Source organism: Patiria miniata, unplaced genomic scaffold (assembly GCF_015706575.1).
Source record: "Patiria miniata isolate m_02_andy unplaced genomic scaffold, ASM1570657v1 HiC_scaffold_29, whole genome shotgun sequence".
NCBI lineage: Eukaryota > Metazoa > Echinodermata > Asteroidea > Valvatida > Asterinidae > Patiria > Patiria miniata.
This window is the reverse complement of record NW_024037068.1, coordinates 362,641-375,375: the sequence shown is the minus strand read 5'-3', so window position 1 is coordinate 375,375 and position 12,735 is coordinate 362,641. Positions and strand designations below refer to the sequence as shown.

The 12,735-nt window shown below is 41.5% G+C and overlaps 1 protein-coding gene across 1 annotated transcript in view; it reads right to left on the bottom strand.

Annotated features, from left to right (window-relative positions):
- Window positions 1–7,179: 7,179 nt before the first annotated feature.
- LOC119736119 (solute carrier organic anion transporter family member 1A4-like) overlaps window positions 7,180–12,735 on the bottom strand; it is a 29,426-nt gene continuing 23,870 nt past the window's right edge. The window contains exons 5-11 of the mRNA XM_038210131.1: window positions 12,403–12,474; window positions 12,068–12,232; window positions 10,606–10,807; window positions 9,211–9,352; window positions 7,965–8,128; window positions 7,631–7,692; window positions 7,180–7,512 (exon numbers count right to left, since the gene is read on the bottom strand). Of these exons, the coding sequence (XP_038066059.1) occupies window positions 7,220–7,512; window positions 7,631–7,692; window positions 7,965–8,128; window positions 9,211–9,352; window positions 10,606–10,807; window positions 12,068–12,232; window positions 12,403–12,474 (1,100 nt within the window). The 3' untranslated portion in view covers window positions 7,180–7,219. The remainder of the gene's footprint in view (window positions 7,513–7,630; window positions 7,693–7,964; window positions 8,129–9,210; window positions 9,353–10,605; window positions 10,808–12,067; window positions 12,233–12,402; window positions 12,475–12,735) is intronic.

The window sequence follows — 12,735 nt, the reverse complement described above, 5'->3', positions numbered from 1 at the left end:
CTCTCATGCCGGCCACTGCGAACAATAGTTAGGTTATTCCATAGTCTCAATGAGTCTGTCTGGGGGTTTGCTGACCCTTGACGAGCGACGTAGGGGTTTGGGTGAAGCACTGGAATCTGCGGTTACGGTCGGTGTCGCCGATTGTGAAGTCTGCTCACCACTTGTGATGTTTGAGGGTGGCGCGTGTGTACATTCTGTCTGAGGAATTTGCGAGCCAACGACTGGAGCTGTCTCAGCGGTAGGGATAAACACCGGAATGGATGCTAGGTCAGACCTATCAGTATCTTGGTGAGCTGAGGTGAGCTGAGCTGAGAATGACTGGTTGTAGACCGTTCTGCTCTTCTCATCTGATCCACGTGTCTTTTCCACACTCGACCATCCTGCAAAATTACTACATAAGACTTTGGGGCTGTGCGCTCTGCGACTGTGGCCAGCCACCAAGTCTCTTTTCGGCGGAAATCCTTAACCAACACATCCTCCCCCGCATAGAACTCGCGGAGTTGGGTCTGTTTGTCGTGGTGCAACTTTTGGTTGCTCTGCATGTTGACCACCTTGCGTTCAACGTCCGGGCGTAGCAAGGACAAACGAGTACGCAGTTCGCGTCCTAGGAACAAACTCGCAGGAGTACGACCGATTGTTGCATGTGTCGTAGTGCGATATTTCAACAGGAAACTGTCGATGCGTTGTTGCAAACTCCGACCACTCGATTTGCTCGAGCTGAGAGCGCGTTTGAAGGATTGAACCATTCGTTCTGCTGCACCATTACTTGTGGCGTGGTACGGTGCAACTCTTACGTGTTTTACGCCATTCACCTTGAGGAACCGTTGGAACTCCTCACTTGTGAATTGCGGTCCATTGTCACTGACAAGTTGGTAGGGGATGCCATACCTGCTGAATAAGTCTCGCAGCACCGTGATGGTTGCATTCGCGGTGGTGCTACTCATGTGGAAGATCTCTGGCCATTTTGCGTATGCGTCAATGACGATCAGGAAATCGTGACCATCTTTCTGCGCGAAATCGATGTGAATTCTGTGCCACGAAGAGCTAGGCCACACCCATGGTATTAGGGGTGCCACAGCTGGAAGGTGTCTAGTCTGTTGACAGCTAGCACAGAGACGAACAGTCTGTTCGATGTCGCGATCGATGTTAGGCCACCAAACGTAGCTTCGTGCAATTTCTTTCATCCTGACAATTCCTGGATGCGCATCATGTAACTCACCCAGAATGAACTTCTCGTACTTGTAGGGTATCACAACTCTTAATCCCCACAACGAACAGTCCTGTTCCGTGGATAGTTCGTGTCTGCGATTGAAGAAAGGTTTGAGGCGTTCGTCCCTTACCTCTGCTGGCCATCCACTTTTAGTGAACTCTAACACGCGCGAAAGCACAGGATCAGTTCTTGTAGCGTGTGAAATCTCCTTACTGGTTACAGGTAGGCTATCTCAAGATACCCTGTAACTTTGCGCCGGATTAGTAGTCCATGTAATAGACCATGCCATGGTCAATGATATGTGAGCAGATTCGCTGATAAATTAGGCAAGACAACCACGGGCACTTTCTTTATCGGGTCTTCGGTCATTCACCCATTGCGTGTCATATACAATGGATAAAGAAACTGTGTCACGCGCTCTGTATCATGTTACGCAATATGCGCCCGGCTTTTATTTTATTACCAAACGCTGCGTTCGAATTGACCAATCAAACAATTTACTCTCCTGTTTAGGAATGAAATGACGTCACGATTAGTAAAGTCGACTCCGATTGGCTGGCCGCGCGGCTTGCATATATCTGCATGTCTAGACATTATACAGGAGACTTGGCTCCGTGGATAACAAGTGATACTCAGACCACCCGATAAGTGTGAGCGAATAAAAACCCAGAGCAACACAAATCAAAAACAACAAGTGTTCTGGAAGACAAATCGGGACTAACTGTGTCCAAGGAGAATTTTTTTATTTGGCTGCAAACCGCCTTTCTTAAAACCATGCATGGAGCTTTTCTCTTTGTAGCTAGCTCCATGCAGAGCATGTACTTCTGGATATCAATCGACACATCACCCGATTTGCGGTGACAAAATAAAGCAACAATTATTATTCTTTTATTGGTGCACTCAAGCGCGATGTAGTGCGGAATGGAGTCTCTGTCTCATTAAAAAGACCATTCTTGTGGGACAATAACAAAATAAAACTTCTGACTTTTTTCAGTATTTAAATTAAAATAATAAAATTGTGTATAGAATGCTGCAAATATATTAATAAGTGTAGGCTACCTAGCTCTGACGTGTATAAATCTTGGAACTGATGTGCTACTCACTGCCATAAGCGGATAGCCATAAGCGGACTGCCATAAGCGCACAGCCATAAGCGGACAGCCATAAGCGGACAGCCATAAGCGGACAGCCATAAGCGGACAGCCATAAGCGGACAGCCATAAGCGGACAGCCATAAGCGGACAGCCATAAGCGGACAGCCATAAGCGGACAGCCATAAGCGGACAGCCATAAGCGGACAGCCATAAGCGGACAGCCATAAGCGGACAGCCATAAGCGGACAGCCATAAGCGGATAGTAGTACAGGCATTATGTGAAAAATTAAGGGGTAACCTCAAACAAATTGCAACAGAAACCATTTAAAAAGGTTTTTACTCAGAAAAATCTCCTCTATAACATATTAAAAGTCTTAAGAAATCCGAGTGGTGGAAAGTAGTTTTCTAATGTGTTTCTTAACCACACCCAGTACCACTTTTTTGCTACTTTATAATGGAATATTTAGTGATGCTGCAACAATATATTTAATACTAAACACAGAGAGTTGATCTTAATTTATTATTGAGATGCCCATTGACTTCAGAAAAGATTTGTAGATGATTTATATTCATTTATTATGCTGTAATATATATATACTATCTGCAATATGATATATATATATATGAATCTATATATAACATATTGTCTATTCTGCTACCATTGGTTTCACGCACACGCACACTGCGTGGCGATCATCAGGCGAATTTACTCATTATTCTAGACCTTGGTAAGTTTCAATATCCCTATGTTTCCCAAATTTGCGATATGCCGATAATAATTTGCATAAATGCCATTTATTAATTTGCATAGATTAAAGTTAAAATTATGGCTGTCATGTGTGGACATGTCACAATAAAATTTTCCCTGGTAATCCAAGTCCAGTCATGTACATAAATTAGTTTCACACCATGGTGCATTGCTATAAGGTTCCTTAAAAAAGGAAAGAAATCCAAGTGGTGGAAATATGCCTAATTTGCATAAATTCAAAATGGCCACTAATTACATGATTTTTGATTCAGCCATAACTCTTGTCCTGCATTGCTTTTTGGAGTACTTTGAACAACAATTTGTCCTTTGACATTGATTTCATCATCATTCCAGTCCGAGGTACCTTATGAGATCCTATGTTTCCTATGGGGTATAATATTTTATGTTAAGGTTTCTAGCTCTTGTCAAAGTTGGTATAAGTGTTGGAAAATGTGATATCCCTGTGTCGCAGAGCGAACCCTTGTGCCGCTCTACTCTGACCAAAAATCAAGGAATAACTCAAGAGAACAGAGGATTCAACACAGGAGTTACAAATCACAAAAATCATATTATATATACGGAAAGAAATAAACCAAAAAACCGCAAACCTCAATCCGAAAATACGTGGGCGATGGTTTTATACCCCTCTCGCATGGGTGCAAGCCCGGAATTGGTATGCAACAAAGGGAAAAGGAATTACGATTTGCATAATTCACCTAGCACCCACCTCCGAAGTTACATAACACTTTACGGCCGTAAACAATTAGTGATTGATGAATTAACTCAGAAAATAAAAGGAATAATTTTAACACATTTCAGGGACAAAAAAATCCCTACTTTAAATCCACTAGTACACTGCATAGGGATATCACATTTTGCAACGCGTATGCCAACTTTGAGATGAGCCAAAAACCGAACAAAAAATATCTTTCCCAATTTTTTTTATATTTTGTAGCGAACATCTTGGGGTTTAATTTTCATCCAAGTTTGTCTCAATGTCGGAAGATCCACTAGGTCAAATTCAAGGTCAAATTAAAGGTCAAAATGTCATTTTACTTAAAATAACCCCGACATGAAAAAAACAATGGTAAATTTGGATTTCTCATGATGTAACCTTTCAAAAGAAATTAAGATTAACACATGTGGCTCACAGATTATAGAAATATGGTCATTTAAAAATGGCAGCAATGTCCATTTTGACCAAAATTGCCTGGGCGGTAGCGCGAAAACTGTTTGTCCGATGGTGCTAAAACTTAAAATTTCGGCTTTTCAGCCGAAATTACCCCATAAACTAAATATGATCCAATTTGAAGAGGTTGGGGTTTCAAATTTAAAAGTTTTCGGGGTGATTTGACACTGAATGGCCCCAATGTCAAATGACAAAATGTTGTTTAAAGTACCCCGAAAAGCAACTTAGGACGAGAGTACTAGATAGCATATTATGTCATATTTTTGGCCACTGCATTTTTCTTTGCTAAAGAAGGAATTTTTCTCATAATTATTTGGATAGACTTTACCTTCCTAAGCTGGAAATCCATTGGTAAAATTTTTTTCTATCTACCATGTGGCGGTCATCTTGGAATTCAAAATTGCCGCCATTTCGGGCCTAATTTGTATCTAACTTCGGACCTGATTGTCATATGAAGTTCAGTTTGGTGGCAAACCCCATGTTTTTGATACCAATGCACCCACGAAAATCATTGTTGATGGGGTATACTCCCAGTGGAGTACCCCATCAACAATGATTAACTTGGGTTCCTTGGTATCAAGAACATATGCTGTTTGCCACAAAAATAGACTTCATACGACATTCAGGTGCCACCTTATTATTTAAATGAAATCAAAGATTGCCGCTATTTTTGAATATCCAATATGGCTGCCATCCATTTGGGATGCCTAAATGTGCTAATTGGATTCCTTGGTATCAAATTTATGGGCTTTGCCACCACCAATAGTGACTTCATACGACATTGAAGTCCAAATTTATTATGCAAATAGTTCAGAATGGCGGCAATTATGAAATATCAAAGATGGCTGCCATCAACTGTAAGTACCCCATCCACAGTGATTTACTTTAGTTCATTGAAATACATGGATTTCATAAGACATTCAGGTGCAATGTTATTATAACTAAGATCCAAGATTTCGAAAAAAAATCCAAAATGGCTGCCATCCATCTGGGATAGATCATCAGCAATGGGTCATTAAGATTACTTGGTATCAAATGTATGGGGTTTGCCACCGAAATTGACTTCGTACGCCATTCGAGTCCAAATTTATTATGCAAATAAGCCGAAAATGGCGGCCATATATTTGAAATATCCAAGATGGCTACAATCCATTTGGAGTACACCATAAACAATAATGTACTCAGGTTCCTTGGTATCAAAAACATGGGGTTTGCCATCAAAATAAACTTCATGTGACAATCAAGTCCGAAGTTATGATACAAATTAGGCTCGAAATGGCGGCCATTTTAAAATCCAAGATGGCCGCCAAACGGTAGCTGGGAAAAAATGTCTTCAATGCATTTCCGGCTTAGGGAGGTAAACTCTTTCCAAATATGGCAAAAAAAAATTCTTAAACAAAAAAAAGCAAAAGTACATAACGGCCTATATACTATTATGGCCGCGCCAAATCATATGAAAATCATGTAATTAGCGGCCTTTTGAATTTATGCAAATTAGGCATATTTCCACCACTTGGATTTTTAACAACTTTTTTAGGGACCTTATAGCAATGCACTGTGGTGTGAAATTTGACTTGGATTATCAGGGAACACTCAATTGGTACATGTCCACACATGGCATCCATTATTTTAACTTTAATTAGGCAAATTGATATACGGCATTTATGCAAATTATACGGCATTTGAATAATTTCGGAAACATAGGGATCTTGGAATTTACCTAGGACTTAAATAATGAGTAAATCAATGTAAAAGGACTAAAACTGTTGTTTAAAGTACCTCTAAAATCCACCTAGCATGAGAAATATGACCAAATTAATGCGAAAGTCCTAACATATGCGGCCATTTTGGATTTATGCAAATTAGGCATATTTCCACCACCTCGATTTTTTAAGACTTTTAGTATGTCATTTTAGGGACCTTATAGAAATGCACTGTGGTGAAAAAAATTCTGTTGCAATTTGTTTGAGGTCAAACCTTATATTGCCTGTACTATAGCAAGAACTGGAACTATTGCAGTAGCCGTAAAATACCCACTTTGGAGCAAGTTCGAGCAACGACCATTAATAAGTCGCATAGAGGTTGATTTGTGACGTAATACGCCTGCGCACTAAAAGCAACGTGCAAATGTCTCTAGTCAATCGCTGGTACGGTCAAAATGCCATCGCAAATCTTCTGGGTCCCTGGCTCGCTGCTGTACGTTATGAATGCACGCAGCTATTGTTAACCAGCGAAGCAATCAGGCCCAATAGGCTGGCTCCAAATAGTCAACCAGCGTAGTCCAACTATCGTCGACTAGACAGAGTTCGGGCTAACTAAGTCGAACTATGATTAACTATAAGAAAACACTAGTTCTTGCGCGAACTTGCCCTTGAACTCGACCCTACGATACGAAACGGTCCTCAAAACTGTGCCCTCCTGTTCTGGCAACTTTTAAGTAAAAAATAATGATTACCATGTAAAGCAAGTTTTGTCTTAGTATACATATTTATGGTGGCCCTGAAGGGACATCGCATATCGCAAACGTGTGCGCATACGTATGCGATGTCGCGAAATTTATCGCGAATGTGTGCGCACACGTGCAAATTTCAAAGTTGCGCAAGTAGCAAGTTTGCGCTCGACAGTACCAGTAGTAACGATTGCACGAGGAACAGCGTGCGCGCGAAGGTTTATTAGTCAGACCCTATTTATATCTAACAGTACGTCTAGATTCCAGACTAGCTGCTACAACTCCCCAGTTCATTAGGAATTTTACTGAAAGGTATGCGACAAGGTATGCAATAAAATTCACGACATTGCAAACAAATTCGCATACGTGTGCGCACATATTCGCGAATTGTTTCACGACATCGCATACGTGTACGCACATATTCGCGATTAATTTCACGACATCGCATACGTGTGCGCACACGTTTGCGATATGCGATGTCCCTTCAGGGCCACCATACATATTGCAGTACTTTGTTTCCAACTGGAGCTTAATCTTCAGTGTCATCTACTTTCTCCATATCACTCATCGAGATAGGCGAGTCAATCCCTTGCAACTGGGAACTCTCTGCCTGTTTGCGATTGGTCCTACGGATGAAGAAGTAAGCAGGACACGTGCCTGCGACCCCCACGACGCCAGTGATCAGGGTCACGGCCATGATGAGGTTGCGATACCGTTCGATGTCGTAGATCTGGCAGGAACCGTACTCCCCACATTCGGACTGCCAGACGAGGCATGATTGATCGACAAATAAGGCGTACAACATCGGTCCAACCAAGGCACCTTTAACAGAATGAGTCGGCTAGTTTATTGGTTTTTCTACATAAAACGTGGTATGTGCATAGAATATGTCGCTCTAGGCTTAATATAAAGTGACACCATACTAACTGTTATAACTTACCAAGACCGGTAAAAAAGCGATTGAATCCCACGGCTGCCGTCTTGTCTGCAAGATCTACACACCTGAAATGAACATCATCTGCAACTACCATTTTATTGTCAAAATTATTTTACATTTAAATATGTGTCACATCTATTGTTTCAATGGAAGACTTTGAAACACTTGGTGGCAGAAAATACACCGGTCCTTTTCTATTGCGTCGTTTTGAACATGCGTACATCATTTTGCTGTTTCATCAGGACCGTATTCTGTTTACCGACAAATAATTGTCACAATCATCATGCATTGGAAAGTTAACCACATCATATCATAATTGTATTGATATCGAGCGTACTTAAGAACCAGAATCATCTGTGGTGCTCCGGCCATGGTGATCGCAATCGTCTGAAAGACCTGCATGACTAAGAAAGGTACCAGGGTACCGCAGTGGAATTCACACAGCCCCGCGAGAGCGGTGTCGGTCGAACTGGCAAGACATGAGCAGTTGTTGTACAAAACCTGCAAAGAAAAGCGGGGATATGAGAAATTTTTCTCCAAAACTGGGCTTTGCTCGACTTTGGTTTAGGCCAAGTTATCCAAGTACACTAGAGCTCCCTCAGTGCACTTAAATTCCGTACTACGTCTTGCAATGTATAATAAAAGCTATTGTCATGCTGAAGATAATTATGTGTGGATAAAACTTAACTCTCCTTTCAAAAGAAATCATGCAGTGGCTGTGTCGAACTGCAAGAATATATTTTTAAACAGGCTTATCTTTACATGTAATGTATTTACAAATCATGGTTTTTTTTATCAACCCTGTCATTTTAAATGTACATAGGATTATTGAACAATTATTGACTGCTGTGGTGTGGGTTTTGACGTTTAGAACACCCGTGGGGCGCATAGCACCCGAGGCCTATGCGCCCCTCGGGTGTTTATAACGTTATATCCCACATCACAGGAGTCAACAATTGTTTTGTTATACCTCTCTCTTGGATTCTTTGGATTTTGATGTAAAAATCACGACTGAATCAAACAGCAGTGAACACAACAATCATGATATTCGAACGTCAAGTCACATGCCTGTCGCTTGCTCGAAACAGCTGATCGTCTGCTAGTTCGCTGCTCCCACTCATGTGTGAAAACATGGTGAAAATAGCGTGGGTACCAACGATACAAGCGTTTCACACCGTACGAACCGTACGTACAAAATGTGCATTGCCTTTTTATAAACTTAACACGTGATCGTTTTTGGCTAATGAAAATACAGTATTCAAGACAGAGGTGTAACCGTTTGCTCTTTTTTTCCGTTTGAAGCAATAAAATTGCTCAATATCAAGTAAGATTCACAACAACTAACATATGTTGCAGTTTAAAATTTAAAATTTACCCCAGTGGCTTCTAGATTTTTTGGGGAAAAACAAATGCAGAGAAAATGCTCGTTTTGGGGGTCTTGTGACCGGTGTAATATGTAACAAAGTGTTAAAAAACCTTTTATAATTATTTTCTTTCAATCAAAACCATTTTTCTCATTCGTTTGGTAGGTTCGTTTCCGGGTAACTTTAAAATGCCTTTAAAATATTGGTTTTTCCACTCACGTTGTCGCTCGTGCCGTTGCAGCCTGCAAAGCACGGGGAAAAGTATATGACGTCACCAACTGCGTCACATACCGGCCGGTAGGTCGAAGCCGTGCAGCTACAGTTGGCGTTGCAGTCGGCAAGCAGCGAAATTTCGGTCAAGCTATAGATAAAGTTGGTGAGACTATCACAATTTATATTCTGACGACCATTGGTAACGTTTCGATTATCTATTATAGTAACCGTAAATTTATAACACAAGTAAACCTATACAGAAAGGGAATGAGGGGCCCAATTCCGTGGAACTACTAAGTATAAACATTTGCTAAAAAAAAGTATTTGGCAAGGAGAAACAGGTTACCAGCGCATATCATGTAATGTACTGCCCAAGAGTCAAGACTGGTGCTCTGCGGACTTTTGCTTAACACATATTTTCAAGCAACATTATTTTCTGCTAAATATGAAATTGGACGCAGGTTGCAGACTCGTATATAGATCTGAGCCCAAAACTGTCCAGACCGATTTATGCATGTCTATATCGGTGCTTGGACGAAGGTCGTTAGGGCGAAAAACTGGGTCAAAAGCTTGGTCAAATTCGTGTTTTCGGGTAATCGATAAAGCATTGAAGTGTTTTTCATTTTGTATACATTTTGCCTTATAGAGATAGTCAGAATGACAGAATACAAAAGACAGAAGGAGGTTTTCATTATTTTTCCCCGGCAAAAGGATGTTAGCGCGTATGTACTAATGTAACAAACATGTTCCCAGTGCGCTAACGTCCTTCTGAAGTGAGAGGTATAAAGCAAAGTTTTGTCCCGACAGAATTTCTTTATGATTTGATATGCCGCTTAAGCGCACGTTAAAGCAGGATTAGTTCCCTGCAAAATTTTAAGATGCACATAACTTTAAAATCATGTAATAATATTTGGACATAAAAATAATGCACAATATTACTTGAGTTTTTAACAAATTATTTCATCAGTAAGAATTTCAGCCTTATATTGTAATTTGTAATTTAGAAATGGGAGCACAAAACCTTTGAACTCGATTATCTCCAAAAGTGATTTGTGCGCCTGGCTAGTATAACGCCCTTTACCACGGCCACACGACGATCCTCGGTTATATCTAAACTTTTGTGGCCATTGCACAGAACGGTTGGTAAAAACTATAGGAATTAGGGTCCGAGTTCTAATGACTTTTAGCGTGTATTTCTGAAAAAGTAATAATTGAATGAAATTTCGGAGCAGGGAGAGGATGAGATGAAAATACTGAGCTTTCTCGGGTTTGCAGGGGCTCTGTTCTTTGAAGACTCTTGTGCTTAAGGAGACATTTCTCGTACAGCATAGTAAGCACTAAGCACGGATCAATCCAGTGCAGCCACGAAATAAGACTATACATTATAGGATAACCTTTCACCTCTGACCCTCGTATCCAACAGTCACCCCTGCTATCTGCGGGTTACTGCAACCAAGGAAGAAATTGGGGATGAAGCTGGCTAGGCCAACTACGAGTGCTGCCATGGCGAACAGGAACATATTGGGGTAACCCATCCGTGTCTTACGGACGATGTAGCCTCCCAGGATATATCCTATACCGTAGGGAGGTAAGAGAGCCACGCCTACAATTGAGAACAAATTATTGGATAGCACAGTGTGAGTAAAAAAAAATCAGCCTGGGGGTTTGGCCGGTGTCACGGTCTCACTTCTCCGGCGTGCTAGCTTCTCCGGGTGGATTCGGCGGATAATTGAGCACGTTATAGTGCACGTTACATGAGCACGATTCATGCTCATGTGTCCACTGTGCTTACTTTTCCTAGGGCTGTTGAAGTCTACCAAGCCCATTAATAACACAGTGAAGGACACCTAAGAATGTGTTATGTAACACTTCCTGTGGGTCAAGTCATTCCATGGTCTTGCAAGCATTCTGATTGGTGTTCCCAGCGTCATGCATGTGTGTGTGTTCATGGAGGAATAATTAAGAACGAACTCCTTGGTCCGTGTTCCTTGCTCGTTCGTGGTCCATTTTGTCTTTATTATTGCAACCATGGCTTAAAATAAATGTGCATTTCAAGTCTTTTTTTGTTATTGGGAGTTAAAAGTGCGTGCCACGAAAATTCTGGATTCGACTGATACCCTGTAACCATTCATACAAATAAGATCTTACGTGCACAAGTACAACCCCGAGGAACTCGGCACACTAATACAGTGACGAAAATGTACACTACTGCGCAATTTTGTGCATGCGTGTTGAAGCGAAATTTTCCTTTTGGAGAAGCTAGCACGCCGGAGAAGCGAGACCGTGACACCGGTATCAAATCGGGGCATAAATGATTGTAGTGCGCATGCGTAAGGTATACCGCCCCTAGAGTGGTAACAAGCATTTTGCTGGACATTTTTAAAAAAGGGATGATAACACCCAAAAAGCTGCCACCGCTGCAATGCTACCACATATTTTCCAACTCTGGAGGTGTATACCTTGCCAAAAAATCGCTTTGACGACAGTATTCCCCTCATTTGATACCGATGGCCAAAATTTTGGACCGAGGCTGATATGGCCTACCTGAGAATCGATTATTAAGTAGTTTTCTAAATTCGGGCGTTTCACAATGCAGTACGCCACCAAGAGTTTGTTACGGAGAGTTCATTTTTTTCCCAGTGCATTGTGGGAGATGGCCGACAAATCCGCAGCGCGGCATATTTGAAATTGTTAGAAATTGACTCTCCGTAGCAAGCTCTTGGTGGCACACTACATTATGAATCGCCCGAAACGGCAGCCACCTCTGCAGTTGACCTATCCCTATTCAACGGTACTGACCTGCTCATCGAATCGATCCGTGAAAATCGACTATCAAAGGCTTCCGTCCCGAATCAAGACTAACCTGTTAGTAGATCGGCAAAGGATGCAGTGACTTCGAATTGCGATTCGAGGTACTTATTGAAGAAGGTAGCAAATCCATACTCGACGATGGCCTGACAGGCCGTCCCCAGGGTGATACACATCAGCACGGGATTGCGCATCAGGCGGAAATAGGTTTTCAAAAGACCTGTGATTGGAAGGGGGAACGAGGTTGTCCACTGCATTGAGTGTGCGCATAAGTAAATTGGGATCGCTCAATGACTACAATTTTGTTACAATGTGCAAGTATAAACTGATACTCTCAATGGCAAATGTGTAGTGTCCAGAATGATTTAATTCTTAAAACAAACATCTTACCCTTTACTAGCCCTTCCTTTGTACCGCTGTCCAAGTTTTGGTCGGTTGTTTCTTTGCCAGGTAATTCTTGGGCTGTTTCGTATAAAAAATTACATATACAATGTGTTATGTCCTCATCTTTATTTCCAAACATATTAAGCATATAAGGAAAAGCCCGAGTAAGCCTTCTGAGATGCAATGTGCATTCACTTAGTCCTAGGCCTATCACATCGTCGTGTCCGTGCAACAAATACTACAAGGTCGTATCTCCTAAAATTGGCCGTACGAGAAACGCGAGTTTCAGGATTTCAAAAGGTCGTAAAGTCAATGGACGTCGAGATACGACCTTGTTGC